At 40.6% G+C, this 24849-nt stretch overlaps 1 protein-coding gene across 1 annotated transcript in view; it reads right to left on the bottom strand.

The window, feature by feature from the left end:
* Positions 1 to 2771: 2771 nt before the first annotated feature.
* The window catches only part of LOC126484039 (uncharacterized), an 81989-nt gene continuing 59911 nt past the window's right edge, over positions 2772 to 24849 (bottom strand). The window contains exon 5 of the mRNA XM_050107374.1: positions 2772 to 3563. Coding sequence (XP_049963331.1) covers positions 3382 to 3563 — 182 coding nt within the window. The 3' untranslated portion in view covers positions 2772 to 3381. The remainder of the gene's footprint in view (positions 3564 to 24849) is intronic.

The raw sequence follows: 24849 nt of genomic DNA, 5'->3' as shown, positions 1-24849 counted from the left end.
AATGATAGTACACAGATGACAAGAGCAGGGCTGTCTCTTGTTGATAAGTGTAGCATAAATAACCATTTACACTCTCACTTCAATATGAGACGCAATCCTAACTTCAAATTTTCCTTTCTACTTTTCTTTCTTCATTGTACTAGGTCAAAAACATTAGTACCTTAAATCCTGATTAAATTATACAAATGTTTTCCTGCTGAATTTCACTGACCTTTAAATTGTTGCAAGTACAACCTTTTCATCTACATTTAAGTTAATAATATGGCTCTCTTTCTCATTTTACTTATATAATTTAATTCAGAATGGAAAATGCTGGAAACTATGCCTGTGGATGAAATATACAGTGTGTAAACAACTTCAGATATCCAGTTAATATTAGTTTTGGATTGTATGCTTGTGCATAGTTTCCTTTCTGTGGAATAAATTATTCAATTTCTGAACTGTGTTTTTTTTCTGTCATTCTCATTGAAGCAACCTTTCTCTCTTAATCTTTCACAGACATTAATATTTATTATTTGCATATCAGATGACTATTTTTTCAGACAGAATGGGCAATAAAATATTTTTTTTCTAACATAAGAGAACCAAGCATTTGGTTAATTCTGTTAATACAACTCTCAAACACTTCTTGTAAATTTTCTATGCATGCAAGTTCTTATTCTAACTACAGAACTTTATTGATAATAGCAGGCAGAAAATTAGGATCTGTTTTGCTCTGGAGAATGGGTTCAGTCTTTGCCAAATGTCAGCTCTGGAAAACGGTTACAATCAAACAAGAGCTGGAGCTATTAAATGTGGCCAAGGATATATTAAGAGCATGTTAAATAATAGGTAATATCTCATTATCAAATTATCTTTGCTAGAGCTCAAATGAATTGACAGGCCAGTGGTTGTCCATTGCAGCATAGCAGCAGATTTGATGATCTATGTACATTTTAATCACAGAGCAAAGTAAGGCACAAAGCCATTACTGATTCTCAGAAAATGAATAAATTTGTGTAAACACTAAACAGAAAAAACATTGTACAAAATAGAGTGAGATTTTTATGGTCCAGCAATACTCTGGCAACAAGAACTGGAAATGAAACAGGGAACAGATGACGGGAGTTTGACAACAACTAAAACATGCAGAATACTGAAAGTCGCAATGACAAGCTGGGTGTAACAAAGATGTGCTCTACTGGTAGTACTAATGGCTCCAGACTTTGAAGTACAATACTTTGCTATTAGATGTTGATTTCATCCTATAAATTCTTAAAGAACACATGAAGATCAGAATATGGGATACAGTCAAGAAAAGTATTTCAATAAAAGATGTGGGCAAGTTGCAGGCACTCTTGTGTTCACCAAGTGGAAACATGTGATAAAACAAGTATGGTGGTGGTCATTTGATATAAGTTCTCCTGGGTAAAGTTTTCCCCCTTTCCAACCAAATTTTCTGCTTCCATAGAGCAAATAGCACACAATATTTCACAGCATGACAGGTTTTGATGCATGTAAGTGGTCACTGTGTCTTTATTCCATGGTTCTTCCTTGTATAAAAATGATATGTATTAACAATGTTTGTAACTACCACATGCTGTGGCATTTGGAAGATGCTGAAGATGAAAGACTTTTTTCCTCCCTTGTCTGCAGTGAGCGATGGAGAAGAAAGCGACAACAGTGCATATAATTGAAAGGTTTATTATGAGATAATCAAGTTTTTGATCTTGTCAGCCAGCAAAGATTCAAGCTTTCTAAAAGCGTTCAAACAACAGAGCTAAAAAATTTCTAGTTTTCACACAATGAGAAAATTAGTAGCAAAACAGATTGCGACCTGTACGTACCCAGTGGAAAAAAATATTGAAGATGATGCCATCAACAAAATATTCACTCACAGGAAGATGTTTACTAGAAAAAATTGTCATTCTTTGGTGTAATAATGAACATGGCTCTGAATTTGAAGGTGCAGTTACTTGACCATTGTACCAAATATTGGCTACCCAATTTTCCCAATATTTTGGATGCTGCATTTAGTTTCTCCTGCCACAGATCAAGGGAACTGGAAGACTCGGTAGAACTGTGGATGTCGTGTGTTTACATGGAGGTACTACAAATGTTGGAAAACATGTTCCTATAATTTATGGAAGTTGTAGTTGAGGACAGCTATATTTTTTAGTCATAAGATATGAAGAAGACAGGAGAGCCCTTCTTCTTATAAGAGTAATCTCATCACTCAGCTTGTGGGGAACGTTATGAAAAGGAATTGAGGAAAGAGAGGAAGACTGTCATCTTCTGACACCATTTATAACTCCAAATGAAAATGACTCAACAAAGGGCTGTATGTCTTTTAGCAGAAGACATTAATAGAGGCCGAAGTAGAGAAACCATGTTCTGATGTGAAACATGCAAGACGAAGTGTGATTTCACCCTTCACTTCTTTGATAAGTTTCCACACAAAAAGAACAAAAATAAGTTATTATTTTATGTAACTAGCAATAGATTTTAAAAGCTACAGATTAACCCATATTTATGCCTTTGTCACAGCAATCAGCCACATCATTACAGGTAACCTATTTCCAACCCAAATTAAAGAAGGCTGGGGAGCATGTTTAGCAGAAAAATTGTATTGGGCAAGGGTAAGCTTTGGAATCAAAAGGCAAATTCCAAATGTTTACTATATTGTATGAGAGAACAAAAGAATAAATATCACTGGTTGTCACATTAACATCATGAAACACAACTAGGCAAACCTTGGTGGTGGTGGTGGTGGTGGTGGTGGTGGTGGTGGTGGTGGGGGGGGGGGGGGGGGGGGAAGGAATGTAAGACACTTTAATGCAAAGAGGAAGATGATTTACAACAAGCTAGTTTGCCCTCACATAAAACACATTTCCTTGACAGTACAGCAAGTAATTACAAGAAAATAAACAGCTATTTTATGAACAGTGTTGGGTATTTCATGTTAACCGGCATTCTGAGTCAAAAAGGATCATTAGGAATGCTCTGTATTTGTCATAAGGAAAAACAAAAGAAAAATTTACATATGTGATAATTAAACTATTCCCAACACATTACAACTAGACTCAACTGCAAATTGCTGAGAAAGTGGGACAAAACAGAAAATTGGTACGGTTGCCTACAGGTTGATTGGCTTGGGTTTCAGCAAGATGAGCTTTATGTGCCACTTCCAAATACATTTTCACATCTTCATCCAATATCAAAATTTGCCACAAAACAAAACTTTAAAAAATCATATAACATAGAATATAAAGCATGCTCAATGCCTTTTTACATTATATCTAGCACTAAATAAAAAAGGAAGTTGTACTCTGAAAATAATTTGTTTTACACATGTTCCACAATGTAAATGTATAATCTGTACACTTCACCTGGGAGGAGACATCAAGCATAAAAGTGTGAGGAAGGTGAATTTTTCAGTTCTTCATAGAAAGGAGATTCTCTGCTGATAACCAATGTAATTCCTGAACTGTATGATGCAGGTATTGTTATATGAGATGTCAAAACACGGCCCTGGCTCTGCGCTCGGGATGTTGCTGACTCGCGAATGATGTTCACAACTTGCCCTGAAGATAGACAATTAGAAGTCATTAAAATTCACTGCACAAAGCAATACTTTATATTACACAAGCAAGCACATAATATATCAGGCTTACAAGAACCCAGAAATGAATGAAACGGAAGAAACTTCAGAACTTTTTTTTTTTCTGCAGTTAAGGAAAACAAGGAAGAAATGGAAGAACATGAGTAGTAAAATAATGTTCATTTTATTCAAAACCCTTGAACAGAACACTACAGGATGATGCATACAAGAGAACATAGTCTTCCCTCCCCCTCTGTATATTGTTGAGTTCAGTGCTATAGAGTGGAGTGAGTCAGAAGTTGAGTGATATTAAGTTATCATGTTTAAGAATATTTTTGGCCTGGCAGTTGGACAAGTTCATGTAGTTACCTTGCATGGTATCTTCAATGTCAGGATTCTGAGTCCATGACACAAACTCCTGGACTGTGCATTCAGAAATTGAAAAACACTAAAAAATACATTTTTGAAGATTATTATCTGCCATCAGATCTGCATAGTGAGAGCAGTTTTTGCAGTAAAGATGGCTCTATTGCTCTGTGCCTCATGAAAAAACAATATGCACATGTGCTCCATTAACAATGGAATGATAACAGCATATGTTACAAACAGGGTAAGGAATACAATGGCAAATTTGTATCTTGCACTCATCTGAGACCTTTTAAGTGAGATCATATAGAATATGGGAATTTTTTGCATTATATGCAAATGAAACATATGGATTCATTTTCTCGTTTTTGTTTCCACTGATCAACATCAACACGGACTAATGAATAATGCTTCCTCTAGACTTTTCCATGCAGTATGGTGTTCAGCCAAACACATCTATGTTGTTACTGCAGGTTTCCTAATGTCATCATCTCAGCTCCTGTTACACTGAAATCTCAAACTTTTTCTATCTCTTGGAATCCAGCAATGAACTTACTTGGCCCATCTACCATCCATTCACATGACTACACCTCTTGCTAACCACCACTTATTTTCATCACAGTCATAATTATTTATTGTTATTCGTATTATTTCATGATCAACTTGCCTGTCTTTTTATCTCTCACAGTAATTCACATGTCTATACTGCTCAGTAACCTACCCTCATTTTATTCTTTTTAATGTTTTTCACGTAAAATCTCACATCTGACAGTATTAAGTCAAAACTGGTTATACATACAGATCATAAACCTTCAATATCAGATGCACTGTAAGCTTTTGTCCAAACATTATTTACTTTACCAAAAACACTCAAGGCCATTTTGACTCTTCTGTTTATTTAATTTCCTTGCCATCCAGCTGTTATATCCTATTGTGCTAAATACAAAACAGCTATCAACTGACTATGTCTTCCTTGTTAATTTAAACTATCTTTTCAATGAGGTAGTTATACATTATTTTAGAGTTATTATAATTGATTTCTAGGTCTACTTTCAAGCTAATTCTATTAAGATTTTCCATAACCAGTTGAAGTTTATCTCCATGAGACAGCCAACAACATCTACATAATGAAGGCGGTTCACATATGGTCCATTAATCTGGCAATATCAACACATTTTTCTTAACACAAGGGGGGTATTTATGTCACCCACATCCTAAAAACATTAAAAAAATCATTAATTTTTGTTGACTTATTTATAAACATATTTTCTAAAGAGATACTGATGTGTAAGTAGGGCCAAAACCTGGAAATATCTTTTGGCAACACTTGACAATATCAAGGCACTTTCAATAACATACTTTAACAGCTTGGAGGGACTTCATGCCCAACCTAAAACAAGAATTTATAAAATACAAATTTTGTTCATTGTTCTTGCCTTTTACTCACAACATACTAGTAAAAACATATTGGTGTGTAAGGTCCTGAATCTGGAAATACTGAATATTACATTCGCTGGCGAAAGTAAGATCTGCTACTAAGTATTAAATTTTTGGGTTAGGTTTACTTAAAAAAATTTACAACATTTATGGAATCTGGTAGCGGAATTCATTCTAAAAAAAATATTTTACAATATAAAGTAACTGACTAGATTACAATATTTTCAAAAGGTGGATGTAAAGAACATCCCCCCCCTCCTTTGTTTTTAATAGGGTTGATACCTATTTCTTCTCCTCTTTCCCAATTTATGGACCTGTAACTTCCTCTAGGGCAGCTGGGAATAATTATGTTGCATGAAACATCCTTCCCTTACTCCTATTTTCTTTTCCACTACCCTCATTAAATCTAATGAATGCAGCAGCATTTATGTACAAAATCTCCAATATTTTAAAATCAGTTGAACCAATGCTTTGTTATCACATGGCCACTCAGTACAGATTTTCTTAAAATGGAATTACAAGCTTCCTCAACATCTATGACTCCCAGACAAAGTGGTAATCAACATGCATTTCTCTATTCACCAGTTATAAATGGTCAATTGTGCTATATGCACTCAAAGCCTCCTCCTCCTTTTTTATATTAAACTTATTTTTACTCCCTACATCTGACAATTTGATGGTTATTAGACTGACACGTCTACAGTTCATTTTTCTTGTCTGTTTCCTTTAATCTGAAATATAACAATTACATCACTGTTCAAGCTTGCAGAATTAGAGATAACGTGTACACAATTTGTACATTTATTTTTTATCACATTGCCTCCATTATCAACAATTTCTATTGAAACACCATCATTTCCTAGCACATTCTCTTCAGTTTTATACCTTATACACCTTATATGGCATTACTTGCCTTGTTGACTATCTGGGTCCATGGCTTCGTAGGGCCTACGCCACACTCAAATCCTACCATCAGCTCTTACCCAAAGAAATTGGGGCTCATCCAACCAGATCACAGTTTTCTAGTCATCAAGAGTCCAACCAATATGGTCATGAGCCCAGGAGAGGTGCTGCAGTTGTCTGCTGCTGTCGCCATTAATGCCAAATTTTGCTGCACTGTCCTATCAGATATGTTCATCGTACATGCTGCATTGATTTCTGCGGTTATTTCATGCATTGTTGCTTGTCTGTCAGCACAGACAACTCTGTGCAAATGCCGCTGCTCTTGGACGTTAAGTGAAGGCTGTCAGCCACTGCATTGTCTGTAATGAGGGGTAATGCCTCAAATGTAATACCACATTCTCAGCACGTTATTAACACTGCGGATCTTGGAATATTGAATTCCCTATTGATTTCTGAAATGGAATGTCCATGTGTCTAGCTCCAACTACCATTCCACATTCAAAGACTATTAATTCCCGGTGCGTGGCCATGATCACGTCAAACACCTCTTCAGATGAATTACCTGAATACAAGTGACAGCTCCACCAATGCATTGCCCTTTTATACCTTGTGTACATGATACTACTGCCATCTGTCTACATGCATATTGCTGTTCTGTAATTACTTTATTTCCCACTCATAGTCCCTGTTGGATTTGTTTTTTACTTATTTTACCGATTTTTGCTTTGTTTTTCTGGATACAATGTTCTTCCCCAGTATCTTTTGATTTCTTTTGAAACCATTCCCTGAAAGTCTTATTAATACTTTGTAATACTTCACTGGTTTCAACATTCCACCAAGGAGTTTCTTGCCATTTCGCTTTTACTGTTGCTTCTCCTATTACCATTTTGAACAGCAATATTCCTCCTCCACTGATTTGATCTCATCCCTTGTCAACTTAGTTTCAACTGATTTTCTGGTACTCGTGTCTGCCTTTCTTCGTCTCTTGGCCTATGCAAATGTTTAATGAAATATTTGAATGCTTTTACAATTTTTATTCTGCTGTTACAGTGCCACATGCCTACTTTATGATTGAAATGTGACATCTACCCAATGTTAATTTCTCTTTTGTTTTCTTTGTATTCTTATTGTTTTCAGTTGTTCATCTTGAAGACATTTCCAAAATTATGTTTCATTCAGAATGTCCTCTTCTTTTCTAGTATTATTGGCTTCTAAGTCTCACCTTCTATTTAGTAGACGCCTTGTTACACTTGAAGTGTTTTTGCCTTTTTCACACTTGTAACATGTTTTGCTGTTTCCATAAATATCTTTCTAATATAATTAACCTATTTTTCAATAAATCTTTTCTGATTGTGTGACCAGTTCATCATGTTTAACATAGATTAATGTTTCAGCAACTTTTACACGTAGCCTTCATCAGGTTGCTGTATCTACCAGTGGGATATACCACATTCATAATTTATATTGTGTTATTTCTTCATGCCCTGGGTTTCACTGAACTTTTTTACTGAATGGCTGAAATGGAGAGGTGAGGACTTTATAGCAGTTTTTATTATAATTTTAAGTAACAACTGATGGCTAAACCAATAAAGCGACAGCATGGAAACATATTACTGTTCCTGTGGTACCCAGTGGTGGGAGAGGCAACACCGTGCCTTGTGTGTCTTCATCCACTACTTTTGCTGCTTTGCCTGATGGGGCAGACTCAGGAGTGCTGCCACCTGCAGGTCAGCTACCATTGGCAGCGAAGGCAGTGGAAGTCTTTATCCATTGCTGCTAATTATGCTGACAGCCCAGTCCACAATCTCAGTCACCTATCATATTTTTCCACTCGAAGGTACGTTATCTTTACAGAATTGTAGAGTTTGCAGCAGTCATTATGATATTCTGCCACAACTGGCTTAGTGTCGTCTGAGTCATGCGACCTCGTGTTCCATAAGGTGCGCTAATGTATTGTCCAATTACACTACCATGTACTATGCACCAGTCACTATTAACTTACTGACTCCAGGAATGTACAGCTCTGACAGCTACTCCAGGAGCTTAGCACAATGGATGAAGCTGGGACGGGAAATTTTCCTTCGCTTTTTAAAAGAAACCATATCAGCATTTGCCTCAAATGATTAAAAGAAACCACAGAATTCCTATATCTGGATAACTGGATAGAGATTTGAACCTGCTCCCCCTGAATGTGAGGTTAGTGCCTTACCTACCATGCAGCTTCAATTTATTTCATCATGCCTCTTGGCATATTCTGGCTCCTCATTGGTCAACACATCTTTTCCAGGGACATCCTCATATTTGCTGTCATAATGGATCACAATGCTTTTCTGGTTATCTTGGATATAGCCATATCCTTCAAGTGCTGCAACACATTATTTCACATTTTTTTATCACACTTCTGGTGGTCTGGATATTTTACAGCCTCTACAATTTCTTTATAATCTTTGGTGTCAGACAGTGGATAACTTAACTGTATATTGTAGGCAACATAGTTCACTGTATCGACGGCTTCTAAATCTGATAACTATAATGCAGTGATCCCCAAGATATTTTTTAATGTTGTGTACTTGGATAGATTTTTTAAATCTACTCTCCAAGTGACAGCAGGAGAAAACATATCCGAAAGTTAAGGAAATGGACAAGCTTCCAGAGCCAGTGGTTCCTTTGTCTGGCAGTAGAGTTGAAGGGGAAAAAAGAGGGATGAAGAAAAAGGCCAAGCGAGGTTTAGGAAATGGGTATAATTACAGAAACCATTGCTCAGAACCCTGGGTCAGGGGAGAGTTGCCAGATGGGATAAGAAGGAAAGACAGATTATTGGGGACTGCATCAGCTCCTACCTCTGTGTGACAGTACACATTATAAGACTTGCCCTATGCACCCTCCTATCATCACCCATACTAGCCCTGTAACTGATAAAACATACACTATCAAAGGGAATGCCACCTGTGAAATGACACATATCATATAATAGCTATTATGTGAACACTGTTCGGCCTTTTATATTGGTATGACTACCAAAAAGTTATCAGTTAGGATGAATGGGCATCGGCAGAGGGTGTATACTGACAGCACACAATATGCTGTTGCAGAGAATGCTCTACAACACAACAGTTGTGACTTTGGTGTCCGATTCACCACACATGCTGTCTGGATTGTTCCTCCGGTCATGTTTATCAGATCTTCGTCCTTGTTTCTTGCCACCCACCTGACCTTAATTTATGTCAATTTTTTTGGTCTCAACATTCCTTCCCAGCAACCATTTCTTTTTTCAATCCCTTTCAGTTTTCTACATGTTTTATTTTCTGACCTATCTATCTTTCTCCGCCCCCCTCACCTCTACCACATATAACACACTTAGCTTTCCACTCATACTATCTCTTGCAAGATGTTTTGGCAGTAATCTCTGTATTGCTTATAACCCTATCTTCCACCTTTAAACTCTCAGGTTGTCAAATCTCATCCCATGCAGTCTGCAGTCGCCAGTCTTTCCTTCTCATCCTCCCCCATTAGGTCTCCCCTGAATCAGGGTTCTGGGCAACATTTCCATAATTCTTCACATTTCTTAAATCTTGCCAGTCCTTTTCCTTCTTCCCTCCTCTTTTCCCTTCAACCCTTCTGCATTACGAAGGAGCCGTTGGCTGCAAAACCTTTCACATGTCCTAAACATGACTAACATGACAACTCTAAAACTTGTTCTTTTACTTTATTCTTAACAAAAATTTTGGCTTTTATTGGGCTTTCACCTCTTAAGGCCAAAGTTTTGGTCTGCAAAAACAAACTGCTGGTAGTTAACTTTAAAATGTGGAGATACAATAGCTATGGAAATGTCAGTGTATAAAGCAACCTTATCATTTACCTACAACCAAGTTCTGGCTATTATATCATGATCCAACAAGTATATCTCTTTTTCCAGTAATTTTCGGGTCTGCATCAACAATCTGCCATGATATTTCAGCCCAGAGAGGTCCGGCCATCCTCAGGTGAGTAGACAAAGTACTTCATCCACTCGCCTGACTATGGCTGGACATCTCTCTCATGAAGCTGAATCAAATGTAAATTGGAATATTGTTTTTAAAAGTTTATTTAAGCTTCAGAAAAATTCATATAAATGAACCTATTTTTCTATATAGTCTCCTGAAAGGGGAAACGCATTCTCCGCAGCATATACAAAGTTTCTTGGTCACATTTTCATAAAATAAACATGACAGACAGCAGCCAGCTGGGCACAAACAGTTGGACAGCCATCATCGTCAAATCTGTCCTCTCCAACTGCTCCATTTACTGGTCCAAACAATTGAAAATCACAGGGCTATACATCCAAACTGTAGGGAGGATGTTCTAGGTGTGGTACAGAACAATTCCTGAAATTTTTTTCGAGCTTGGACGGCTCTGCAGTGGGAAGACAAGGCACCCATTTTGCTGGCACTTTTCGAAATCCAAAGTTGTCAATAATGATCGCCTGAGCACTGCCGCAGTTCAGGCCAACCTCAGTATCAATTTCACCAACTGTTATTTGATGATAATCTTCAATAAGCTGGCTCGTCAGTCGCACTGGTCCTTGGGAAATGTTGGTGAGTTGCATTCTCAACTCTTTATCATTCTCGTAAAAACTGTTTCTGCCATACATACACCCGAGCCTTTCCAAGGGTGTTGCCTCCGAACAATGCCACAAGTCCTCTCAAAATTTCAGATGGGTGTATGCACTCTGTTGTCAGAAGCTTGATTACAACACGAGGCACACAGATGATGCTACCTCTTGCTCTGACACACTGAACAATCACTGGCAATGAAAGCAACAATGAGCTAGCCTGTGCCACTATCCATTTAAAATAAGGCATATAAACCAAAAATTCCAGTTTATATCTGATTCACCCTCACATAATTAACTTCTGCATTCAGCACTTTATTTTTAACTTTATAACCACATTTGTCGTGTTGCATAGCAGGAGTAGCAGCCCATCAGAGAGCTGTGAGTTGACACAGCTTCTCATAAGAAGTGACTCATTTTAAATTGCATCAGTGTTTTTTAGCATCAACTCCTATATTTTGTGCATTTCTGTGTATTTACCAGGCCATCTTTAGTATGGATAGGCACTGTGATTGCAGTGTTCAGATGTGAGCCGAGATGGTGACCCTTGCTCACAGCTCCAGGCGGTACTGGCTTCGGCCATGCAGCTTGAGGCTGTTGCCAATGGGCATCACTGAGGGGAGGCCCTGACAAGGTGATCCAAAGGACATCCAGCATGACCCACATGTCTCCCTATCAATCCATTACTGTGGCCTTCTTGAGTAATGCCTGCACACGCCGGCAGCGAAAGATTTTCCAAGGGACCAAATGGAGGGCCCCCCAGTCCATCTGACGAACAGGTTTTGGACACTAACTGTGGCCGACGAAGTCCCTGAGCCAGAGAAGTCCCTTGGCCCGTTCCAAAGGAATCCTCTTGGACTGCAAGGTCTGGGTATTCACAGATGGTGAGATTACTGTTAAGTGGGAGCTCCAATGTTAGGCATGTAATGGGGTCCTTATGGATATGACCCCGAAAAAGTGGAAGGAATCCAATGTGCATTCTGTATACATACTGAGAGGAGTCACTTCAGATGTGGAATGGGTGCTTCTGAATGCCACAAAGAGCCCAGGGTGCAGCCAACTACAGGTGGTGGCTTATGTTGGAACTAACGATGTATGTCGCTTTGAATCGGAAGAGATTCTCTCTGGTTTTGGGTGGCTAGCTGAAGTAGTAAAAACTGCCACAGTCTTGCTTAAGAGAGGAAGGTGGAGCTCACAATCTGCAGCATTGTCAATGGAACCACCTGTGGTCCTTTGATACAGAGCTGAGTGGAGCGCCTGAATCAGAGGCACAGATGGTTCTGCAACCGTATAGGTTGCAGAGTCTTCAACTTGTGCCATTGGCTGGTGGGTTTCTGGGTTCTGCTAAATTCATCAGGAGTCCAATACACACAGGAAGCAGCTACATGAGTAGCAGGGGCTATGTGGAGGGGACTTTGTGATTTTTTTAGGTTAGAATGTCTCAGGAATGTGCAGAATGGGCTTCAGTTTCAAAGGGTGCAGGACCAACACAGGAAGAGGGTAGACATATGAACATTCAAAGCTGTAACTGTAAACTATTATAGCTGTGTTGGAAAAGAACCAGAACTCCAAGCACTAATACAAAGCAATGAATCTCGAATTGTTATGTGTACAGAAAGCTGGCTAAGGCCAGAAATAAGTTAAGCTGAAGTTTTTACAAAGGATCTAGCTGTGTTCAGGAAGGATAGGTTAAATACAGTTGGTGATGATGATGATGTTTGGTTTGTGGGGCGCTCAACTTCGTGGTTATCAGCGCCCGTACAATTATCCAATCTTTGCTCAGTCCAATTTCGCCACTTTCCTGGATGATGATGAAATGATGAGGACAACACAAACACCCAGTCATCTCGAGGCAGGTGAAAATACAGTTGGTGGTGGAGTGTTTACTGTTGTCAGAAGTAGTAATTCTGGTAGTAAAATAGATAGTTCCTGTGAGTTAGTATGGGTAGAGATTATACTTAATAACTGGAATAAATTAATAATTGGTTCCTCTTACCAATACCCCCCACCACCCGACTCAGATGATACAGCTGCTGAATAGTTCAAAGGAAACTAGAGTGTCACAGTAGGTCTATTCAAAAAGTTCTGGAACACTCGTAATTTCGTACCAATGGTGAAGTGGAGCGAAATGCAGTTAGCATCCCTGCACAGTCCCGTGATTACTGTGTAACTGCTGAAAGTTTCATTATTGTATATCAGTTAATTATTGTTCAGTGCCATATTGAGTAGAATGTTGTGGCACACAATTTAAAAATTTCGAGATGGCAGAGTTAGAGGAGCAACGCATCTGCATTAAACTGATGATGCTCATGTCAGGAACGTCAACAAAATTTTGCATGCCAAATGAAGACTGCCTGTCTGAAAGATTCCAGAAGAATATAACATTTAAGCTGGATGACGTCATTAAATCCTGCACGTTCATCCCATGGCTCATGAGTCAACATCGGAAAGACGTTTGCCTCACAATCTGTGAAGAGCTTTCGGATTGCACAAATGAGAATGAGATGTTCCTTAAGACAATCATAACTTGTGATGAGACGTGGGTCTACGGTTATAATGTTGAGACCATGGTTCAATCTTCACAATAGGTTAGGGAAGGTTCTCCAAGACCAAAGTAAGCTTGTCAGTTCAGGTCAAATTTCAAAGCCATGCCGATAGTTTTCTTTGACTTTAAAGGATTAGTTTATCATGAATTCGCAGCACAGGGAGAAACTGTTAATCAATGGTGCTATTAGGACATGCTGCAACACCTGCAACAAAATGTCAGAAGGAAATGTCCTGAAATGTGACGAGACAATTCATGGCTCTTCCATCACGATAATGGACCCGCACATTCATCCCTGTTGGTGCGTGACTACTGCACAAAAAACCAAATCACTGCGCTGCCTCATCCTCCACTCTCTCCAGACCTGGCCCCTGGGGACATTTCTTTTTATTTCCACAGTGGAAAACCCTGTTGACAGAATGAAGATTTGTGACAGACGAGATAAAAGAAAATTCGCTGACGGCACTTCACGCAATCCAGCAAGAGGCATTCGAAGACCGCTTCTAGAAGTGGAAACAGCTATGGGAGAGATATATCAATTGTGGAAGATAGTATTTCAAAGGGGACCGTGCACAATAAGTAAAAGGTATGTGCAGAAAAAATTTGTGGACAAAGTTCCCGATTTTTTTGAACAGACCTCACGTATATGAAATAGGCACCCCACTTATGTTATTATAATCTACCGTCAATGTGTTGGCGAAAATACATGTGTAAAGTCAGTGATAGACATAAAACATTGTCTGAAATTGTACTAAATGCCTTCTCAGACAATTATTCTGAACAACTAATTCAGCAGCCCACTCAACGTATAAATGGTTGCAAAAACATACTCAACCTCTGAGGAGCAAACAATCCTGACCAAATAGGCAGCATCAAGGCAGGTACAGGAATTAGTGACCACAAGGTTGTTTTAGCTAGACTGCATACCTTAACATCCAAAACCACCAAAAATAAATGCTAAATCCACCTACTTAAAAAAGCAGATAAAAATTTACTTTATCACCTTTCTAAGAGAGAGATTACACTCCTTCCGACATGACTATGTAAGCTTAGACCAGTTGTGGTTTAAATTCAAAGAAATAGTATCGATGGCAATTGAGAGATATATACCAAATAAATTAATAAGAGATGGTTCTGATCCCTCATGATACACAAAACAAGTCAGAACACTATTGCAGATGCAACAAAAAAAGCATGCCAAATTCAAAAGCTTGCAAGATTTGCAAAGTTTTACAGAAGCTCGAAATTGAGCGCAAACTTCAGTCTCCAAATCTGGCAGAAAACCCAAAGAGATCTGTTCATAGATAAATTACACCAGTGGGAAGACGCAATCAATACCTTCATCCCGCTATAACTATGGTGACGTTTTTGATGACGGTGCCACTAAAGCAGAATTACTGAACACGATTTTTCTAAATTCCTTCACAAAAGAAGACGAATCAAATATTCCAGAATTCAAATCAAAAACAGAGTGGTCCAGCTGTTTCTTGCCTTCATTTTGCCGGTGGCCATTCATGCGGACAGATAGCTTGTTGGCTGTCATGCCCACATAGAATGCAGCACAGTGATTCCAGCATAGCTTGTGATTCACATGACTGGTTTCACAAGCAGACCTGCCTATGATGGGATAGGTAATGTTTGTGATCAGACTGGAGTAGATATTGGTGGGAGGATGTACAGAACAGGTCTTGCATCTAGGTCTATTACAGGGATATGATCCATGAGGCAAGGGGTTGGGAGCAGGGGTTGTGTAGGGATGGACGAGGATATTGTGTAGGTTCAGTAGGCGGTGGAAAAACCACTATGAGAGGGGTGGGAAAGATAGTGCGTAGGACATTTCTCATTTCAGGGCACAACGAGAGGCAGACAAAACCATGGCAGAGAATGTGATTCAGTTGCTCCAGTCCTGGGTGGTGCTGAGTCATGGGGGGGAATGCCCCTCCATGGCTGGACAGTGAGACTTTGGGAGACGGTGGGTGACTGGAAAGATAAGGCATGGCGGATCTGTTTTTGTACAAGGTTGGGAGGGTAATTACTATCTGTAAAGTTCTCAGTGAGACCCTCGTTATATTTCGAGAGAGATCGCTTGTCACTACAGATGTGATGGTCATGGGTGGCTAGACGGTATGGAAGGAGCTTCTTGGTGTGGAATGGGTGGCAACTGTCGAAGTGGAGGTACTGCTGGTGGTTGGTAGGTTTGATATGGACAGAGGTACTGATATAGCTGTCTTTGAGGTGGAGGTCAACATCGAGCAAGGTGGCTTGATGGGTTGAGCAAGATCAGGTGAAGCAAATGGTGGACAAGGTGTTGAGGTTCTGAAGTATGCGGATAGGGTGTCCTCACCCTTGAGTCAGATCATGCAGATGTCATAAATGCGGCTGAACTAGGTGAGGGGTTTGGGATTATGGGTGTTTAGGGAGCATTCCTCCTGATGGCCCATAAACAGGTTGGCGTAGGATTTTGCCACACTGGTGCCCATAGCCATATGCTGGATTTGTTTGTAGGTAATGCCTTTAAAGGAAAAGTAATTGTGGGTGGGGATACAGTTGGTCATAATGACTAGGAAGGAGGTTGTTGCTTTGGACTCTATCAAATGTTGAAAAAGGTAGTGTTCAATAGCCATAAGGCCATGGGTATTAGAATGTTAGTGTAAAGGGAGGTGGCAGGGTCATTCCATGCCAAGTCATCCAGGCCATGATACCCATTATCTAGTTGTCAACTGAGATTGTGTGTACTGCTTTTGTATCTAATATGAACTTTTACCAATTTTTATTGCTTTATATACATTCTGTTGGTATCAATTGCTAAAAGTTCGATGCAATGCATTACTTCAAAGAAAACTGTAAAAATTTGAAAATTGGCTGCAGTTTTTATACAAAAAATGGAATGCTGAAAGTTTTTTCCCTGAATATCCTTTCAAACAAGTAGTTTCTGAAAACGTGTTAGAATTGTCCAACTAAATTTTTGTAAATTAATTCTATTTAATTTTATTGTTAAATTAGAAAAAATATTTCAGACAGTTGCCCCCCTCTGGAAAACACGGAAAAAATTAGAAAGTGATCTACAAACAATAAAGTTTCATCGCGCAAAAAATCAGCTTTGAGAAATGAATGGCATTGGGAAAAAATTATATATATACCAGTTTGTTGCGAAAGCTTGAATTTTGTGTGTATGTTTGTGTGTCTGTCGACCTGCCAGCACTTTCATTTGGTAAGTCACACATCTTTGTTTTATATATATATATATAATAGAAGGAAACATTCCACGTGGGAAAAATTATATATAAAATCAAAGATGAGGTGACTTACCGAACGAAAGCGCTGGCAGGTCGATAGACACACAAACAAACACAAACATACACACAAAATTCAAGCTTTCGCAACAAACTGTTGCCTCATCAGGAAAGAGGGAAGGAGAGGGGAAGACGAAAGGAAGTGGGTTTTAAGGGAGAGGGTGAGGAGTCATTCCAATCCCGGGAGCGGAAAGACTTGCCTTAGGGGGAAAAAAGGACAGGTATACACACGCACATATCCATCCACACATACAGACACAAGCAGACATATTTAAAGACAAAGAGTTTGGGCAGAGATGTCAGTCGAGGCAGAAGTGTAGAGGCAAAGAAGTTGTTGAAAGACAGGTGAGGTATGAGTGGCGGCAACTTGAAATTAGCGGAGATTGAGGCCTGGCGGATGACGAGAAGAGAGGATATACTGAAGGGCAAGTTCCCATCTCCGGAGTTCGGATAGGTTGGTGTTGGTGGGAAGTATCCAGATAACCCGGACGGTGTAACACTGTGCCAAGATGTGCTGGCTGTGCACCAAGGCATGTTTAGCCACAGGGTGATCCTCATTACCAACAAACACTGTCTGCCTGTGTCCATTCATGCGAATGGACAGTTTGTTGCTGGTCATTCCCACATAGAATGCATCACAGTGTAGGCAGGTCAGTTGGTAAATCACGTGGGTGCTTTCACACGTGGCTCTGCCTTTGATCGTGTACACCTTCCGGGTTACAGGACTGGAGTAGGTGGTGGTGGGAGGGTGCATGGGACAGGTTTTGCATCGGGGGCGGTTACAAGGATAGGAGCCAGAGGGTAGGGAAGGTGGTTTGGGGATTTCATAGGGATGAACTAACAGGTTACGAAGGTTAGGTGGATGGCGGAAAGACACTCTTGGCGGAGTGGGGAGGATTTCATGAAGGATGGATCTCATTTCAGGGCAGGATTTGAGGAAGTCGTATCCCTGCTGGAGAGCCACATTCAGAATCTGGTCCAGTCCCGGAAAGTATCCTGTCACAAGTGGGGCACTTTTGTGGTTCTTCTGTGGGGGATTCTGGGTTTGAGGGGACGAGGAAGTGGCTCTGGTTATTTGCTTCTGTACCAGGTCGGGAGGGTAGTTGCGGGATGCGAAAGCTGTTTTCAGGTTGTTGGTGTACTGATTCAGGGATTCCGGACTGGAGCAGATTCGTTTGCCACGAAGACCTAGGCTGTAGGGAAGGGACCGTTTGATGTGGAATGGGTGGCAGCTGTCATAATGGAGGTACTGTTGCTTGTTGGTGGGTTTGATGTGGACGGACGTGTGAAGTTGGCCATTGGACAGGTGGAGGTCAACGTCAAGGAAAGTGGCATGGGATTTGGAATAGGACCAGGTGAATCTGATGGAACCAAAGGAGTTGAGGTTGGAGAGGAAATTCTGGAGTTCTTCTTCACTGTGAGTCCAGATCATAAAGATGTCATCAATAAATCTGTACCAAACTTTGGGTTGGCAGACTTGGGTAACCAAGAAGGCTTCCTCTAAGCGACCCATGAATAGGTTGGCATACGAGGGGGCCATCCTGGTACCCATGGCTGTTCCCTTTAATTGTTGGTATGTCTGGCCTTCAAAAGTGAAGAAGTTGTGGGTCAGGATGAAGCTGGCTAAGGTAATGAGGAAAGAGGTTTTAGGTAGGGTGGTAGGTGATCGGCGTGAAAGGAAATGCTCCATCGCAGCGAGGCCCTGGACGTGCGGAATATTTGTGTATAAGGACGTGGCATCAATGGTTACAAGGATGGTTTCCGGGGGTAACAGATTGGGTAAGGATTCCAGGCGTTCAAGAAAGTGGTTGGTGTCTTTGATGAAGGATGGGAGACTGCATGTAATGGGTTGAAGGTGTTGATCTACGTAGGCAGAGATACGTTCTGTGGGGGCTTGGTAACCAGCTACAATGGGGCGGCCGGGATGATTGGGTTTGTGGATTTTAGGAAGAAGGTAGAAGGTAGGGGTGCGGGGTGTCGGTGGGGTCAGGAGGTTGATGGAGTCAGGTGAAAGGTTTTGCAGGGGGCCTAAGGTTCTGAGGATTCCTTGAAGCTCCGCCTGGACATCGGGAATGGGGTTACCTTGGCAAACTTTGTATGTGGTGTTGTCTGAAAGCTGACGCAGTCCCTCAGCCACATACTCCTGACGATCAAGTACCACGGTTGTGGAACCCTTGTCCGCCAGAAGAATGACGATGGATCGGTCAGCCTTCAGATCACGGATACCCTGGGCTTCAGCAGTGGTGATGTTGGGTGTAGGATTAAGGTTTTTTAAGAAGGATTGAGATGCAAGGCTGGAAGTCAGAAATTCCTGGAAGGTTTGGAGAGGGTGATTTTGAGGAAGAGGAGGTGGGTCCCGCTGTGACGGAGGACGGAACTGTTCCAGGCAGGGTTTAATTTGGAATCCTCAGAACCTTAGGCCCCCTGCAAAACCTTTCACCTGACTCCATCAACCTCCTGACCCCACCGACACCCCGCACCCCTACCTTCTACCTTCTTCCTAAAATCCACAAACCCAATCATCCCGGCCGCCCCATTGTAGCTGGTTACCAAGCCCCCACAGAACGTATCTCTGCCTACGTAGATCAACACCTTCAACCCATTACATGCAGTCTCCCATCCTTCATCAAAGACACCAACCACTTTCTTGAAAGCCTGGAATCCTTACCCAATCTGTTACCCCCGGAAACCATCCTTGTAACCATTGATGCCACGTCCTTACACACAAATATTCCGCACGTTCAGGGCCTCGCTGCGATGGAGCATTTCCTTTCACGCCGATCACCTACCACCCTACCTAAAACCTCTTTCCTCATTACCTTAGCCAGCTTCATCCTGACCCACAACTTCTTCACTTTTGAAGGCCAGACATACCAACAATTAAAGGGAACAGCCATGGGTACCAGGATGGCCCCCTCGTATGCCAAACTATTCATGGGTCACTTAGAGGAAGCCTTCTTAGTTACCCAAGTCTGCCAACCCAAAGTTTGGTACAGATTTATTGATGACATCTTTATGATCTGGACTCACAGTGAAGAAGAACTCCAGAATTTCCTCTCCAACCTCAACTCCTTTGGTTCCATCAGATTCACCTGGTCCTATTCCAAATCCCATGCCACTTTCCTTGACGTTGACCTCCACCTGTCCAATGGCCAACTTCACACGTCCGTCCACATCAAACCCACCAACAAGCAACAGTACCTCCATTATGACAGCTGCCACCCATTCCACATCAAACGGTCCCTTCCCTACAGCCTAGGTCTTCGTGGCAAACGAATCTGCTCCAGTCCGGAATCCCTGAATCAGTACACCAACAACCTGAAAACAGCTTTCGCATCCCGCAACTACCCTCCCGACCTGGTACAGAAGCAAATAACCAGAGCCAATTCCTCGTCCCCTCAAACCCAGAATCCCCCACAGAAGAACCACAAAAGTGCCCCACTTGTGACAGGATACTTTCCGGGACTGGACCAGATTTTGAATGTGGCTCTCCAGCAGGGATACGACTTCCTCAAATCCTGCCCTGAAATGAGATCCATCCTTCATGAAATCCTCCCCACTCCGCCAAGAGTGTCTTTCCGCCATCCACCTAACCTTCGTAACCTGTTAGTTCATCCCTATGAAATCCCCAAACCACCTTCCCTACCCTCTGGCTCCTATCCTTGTAACCGCCCCCGATGCAAAACCTGTCCCATGCACCCTCCCACCGCCACCTACTCCAGTCCTGTAACCCGGAAGGTGTACACGATCAAAGGCAGAGCCACGTGTGAAAGCACCCACGTGATTTACCAACTGACCTGCCTACACTGTGATGCATTCTATGTGGGAATGACCAGCAACAAACTGTCCATTCGCATGAATGGACACAGGCAGACAGTGTTTGTTGGTAATGAGGATCACCCTGTGGCTAAACATGCCTTGGTGCACAGCCAGCACATCTTGGCACAGTGTTACACCGTCCGGGTTATCTGGATACTTCCCACCATACCAACCTATCCGAACTCCGGAGATGGGAACTTGCCCTTCAGTATATCCTCTCTTCTCGTCATCCGCACAGGCCTCAATCTCCGCTAATTTCAAGTTGCCGCCACTCATACCTCACCTTTCTTTCAACAACTTCTTTGCCTCTACACTTCTGCCTCGACTGACATCTCTGCCCAAACTCTTTGTCTTTAAATATGTCTGCTTGTGTCTGTATGTGTGGATGGATATGTGCGTGTGTATACCTGTCCTTTTTTCCCCCTAAGGTAAGTCTTTCCGCTCCCGGGATTGGAATGACTCCTCACCCTCTCCCTTAAAACCCACTTCCTTTCGTCTTCCCCTCTCCTTCCCTCTTTCCTGATGAGGCAACAGTTTGTTGCGAAAGCTTGAATTTTGTGTGTATGTTTGTGTTTGTTTGTGTGTCTATCGACCTGCCAGCGCTTTCGTTCGGTAAGTCACCTCATCTTTGATTTTTTTTTAATATATATATATATATAACACAAAGATGATGTGACTTACCAAATGAAAGTGCTGGCAGGTCGACAGACACACAAACAAACACAAACATACACACAAAATTCAAGCTTTCGCAACAAACTGTTGCCTCATCAGGAAAGAAGGAAGGAGAGGACTAAGTAAATAAAACTTAATGGGGTCGTTGTGGGGGTGGTGTGAGGGTGACATGGTATTAGAAGGTGGAAAGTGTAATGGCTCTGAGCACTATGGGACTCAACTGCTGAGGTCATTAGTCCCCTAGAACTTAGAACTAGTTAAACCTAACTAACCTAAGGACATCACAAACATCCACGCCCGAGGCAGGATTCGAACCTGCGACCGTAGCGGTCTTGCGGTTCCAGACTGCAGCGCCTTTAACCGCACGGCCACTTCGGTCGGCGTGAAAAGTGTAACATGAGGTTGAAATGAAAATGAAAGATAAAAATATATGGGGAGGGATAAGGGTGAACTAGAAAGTAACTGGAGATCTGGTATGAAAAAAGGCGAAAAAGTGTTGGTTAAGTTGATCCTGTGGTGAACTTGGGTTGGTAGACAGCGATGTGCATGAAGGTTAGGTGGTTGTGTTGCCGCTGAAACACGTTAAAGGACGGAGAAAATCGGGAAAATTTCGAAAAAACGTGTAAATGTGTTAAAAGGAGTGGTGTTGTGGTGAAAGATTACGAAAATGGGGCTAACAGTTGTCTGACGAAGAAATAATGACGTTAAAACCTGTGGGGAGCGGCTAAAAATGATCAGTGATGTGCGAAAAACGGAAATGGAAATAAAGTAAAAGTTATTAGAACTAGCCGAAATGGTTGTTTAATATGTGAAAGCAGCTTTATTGAACTAGAAACGGTGGATTTTATAGCAGTGGTAGTGTTGAAAGCGGAAAATAATTTTTTTTTTTTTTTTGGTTATTGTTTGGAAGTGGGTTACGTATTATTGAGTATGTATAGGCGGGATAAAATTGTATTACGGTAAAAAGGGGAAGGTGAATACAAAGTGAGGCTACTGGTAAAAACAGAAAGAGAAAATAAAGAGAAAACAAGACGACAGGAAAGATTTCAAAATGCAACAGCGACAATAACAAACATAATTGTTGGGTTCAAATTAATGATATGGTTATAATAGAGGGAAACATTCCACGTAGGAAAAATATATCTAAAAACAAAGATGATGTGACTTACCAAATGAAAGTGCTGGCAGGTCGACAGACACACAAACAAACACAAACATACACACAAAATTCAAGCTTTCGCAACAAACTGTTGCCTCATCAGGAAAGAGGGAAGGAGAGGGGAAGACGAAAGGAAGTGGTTTTAAAGGAGAGGGTAAGGAGTCATTCCAATCCCGGGAGCGGAAAGACTTACCTTAGGGGGAAAAAAGGACAGGTATACACTCGCACACACGCACATATCCATCCACACATACAGACACAAGCAGACATATTTAAATATGTCTGCTTGTGTCTGTATGTGTGGATGGATATGTGCGTGTGTGCGAGTGTATACCTGTCCTTTTTTCCCCCTAAGGTAAGTCTTTCCGCTCCCGGGATTGGAATGACTCCTTACCCTCTCCTTTAAAACCACTTCCTTTCGTCTTCCCCTCTCCTTCCCTCTTTTCTGATGAGGCAACAGTTTGTTGCGAAAGCTTGAATTTTGTGTGTATGTTTGTGTTTGTTTGTGTGTCTGTCGACCTGCCAGCACTTTCATTTGGTAAGTCACATCATCTTTGTTTTTTTATATATATATATATATATATATATATATATATATATATATATATATATAGACATTAACAACATAAGTACACTTAATAATATCCAAACTGAACAAAAATTACAATATATGAAACAAAATTACACAATATAAAATACAGAGCAACTTGTACATTACATGACATATGAACACTTTCTTACCTCTGCCATAACCAAATTAACTCAATGTAAAAATACATTAGCATTTTGTCAAAAGCCAATATTGTCAACACTGCACAAAATGCATTCAAGTTGATTCAGAACTGCACATGCGACAAGACACTTTGATGCTTAGATAATATTTTTTTGTACGAGAACCACTTTTCTTCCACCAATTTTGAGGACTCTTTGCTCAGACAATAAGTACAGCCTGATGCTGTGGTGATATCAACCTCACGTAGAATATGAGAGAAAGAAACATCACAAACATCATTATCAAGCCAACAGAAGGACGGAGATGGACCATGAGGATGCATGAACCTTACTGTAACATCTTCACAATTCACCTTCTCAACAATTCCCAAATACCAAGAAGTCATATGCACATGGAATATAGCAGTTGGGCTGCACAGTGCATTTTGCCATTAGTGGCAGAAGTGCATCTGAGAAATTATGCATGATGCTAAACTCCATATCACAGCTCAGCCTTTTTTCTCCAATCTACGTTGGTGATATCGGTACAATGTGATGCATAGATCGTGTTCCAGGAATTGTTTTTGCACTTTTGAAGCGCTGAGAAAGACAAGGTCTGACTTGTACCATTTCATTTTTTGAACAAAGAGAATTGAAATGCCTTGCAGGTTCTTGCGACAGAATTCAAATACCTGTGAAGCTGTAAGTATTTGATCTTTATAAACTCTTTGCAAACTTGTTTTTGTGACAAACCTTTTAACAGCGTGACCAATACCATTTGCCATGGCTGGTAGCAAAAAAGGACCAGCTGCACTTTATATTGAAGTCATGTTCATGGTAGCAGATATTTCTGAAATTCTTACAATTTTTATGCTGTGCAGCACAACCATTAAAAAAAAAAAAAAAATAAATAAATAAATCAATACAGTCTTTTGGGTCTGGTACACCATGGCAACATCACATTCTAGATCAGCAGAAACAATACAAACACTTTTTGCATGCAACTGTTTATCCTTCTTGTAATATATATGGACAGTGTGAAGAGTGCAGCTGCCATTGTTCCAATGGTACCCCTGTACTTCACCTTGAACAACAAAATTGAGATTTTCACTGAAATCCATTAAAATTAACACTGATCCTTCAAGTGTTTACTTCTTCATTTTCAGATAACCAGATTGTGATTGAGAAATAAAAGAGTGCGGAGTAAGTTTTTCAATTTTTTTAATTAGTGTCTCTCAGAATGCTGATAGAGAAGTAATTTGAACACTTAAAATGTCATTCTATCAGTTGATACCCATTGACTGTACTGAACCACCTCATCAGGATCATAGTCTTCTACTTCACGTTCTAAGCGGATCCGAAGCAATGAGCTGGTGGGGCATTTTTCACACAGACGAAGCATACAGGCTCAGTTATTTAAATCACATGGTATTATTTTAATTAGATCTTGGTATGTTTCTTTAATAGAAATGAAATTTAGAAGAAATTTAATGTTTTGGTGGTAAATGCATACACATATGGTATGTGTTCCTGATGATCCAGCAAGTATACACTGTTTTGGTCAAAGAGAAGCAAATTTTGAGAATACTACTTTGTCTTCAGGATACTTTTTATTACAGAGATAATACAGTTCAGTTAAAGTACTTAAAACAATATGCTTTTGTTCATAGGTATTTTTGCTGGTGCTCACTTTGTCTTTTTTCACAGGTATTATTCTTGTGTTTTCGTCATCCAAATAAAAACTCTTTCCTTTTTGCACTGTACCATGTG

The sequence above is a fragment of the Schistocerca serialis genome, chromosome 6 (assembly GCF_023864345.2).
Source record: "Schistocerca serialis cubense isolate TAMUIC-IGC-003099 chromosome 6, iqSchSeri2.2, whole genome shotgun sequence".
In the NCBI taxonomy this organism is placed as follows: domain Eukaryota; kingdom Metazoa; phylum Arthropoda; class Insecta; order Orthoptera; family Acrididae; genus Schistocerca; species Schistocerca serialis.
Note: the sequence above shows the minus strand (reverse complement) of the source record. Positions and strands in the feature narration are given on the sequence as shown.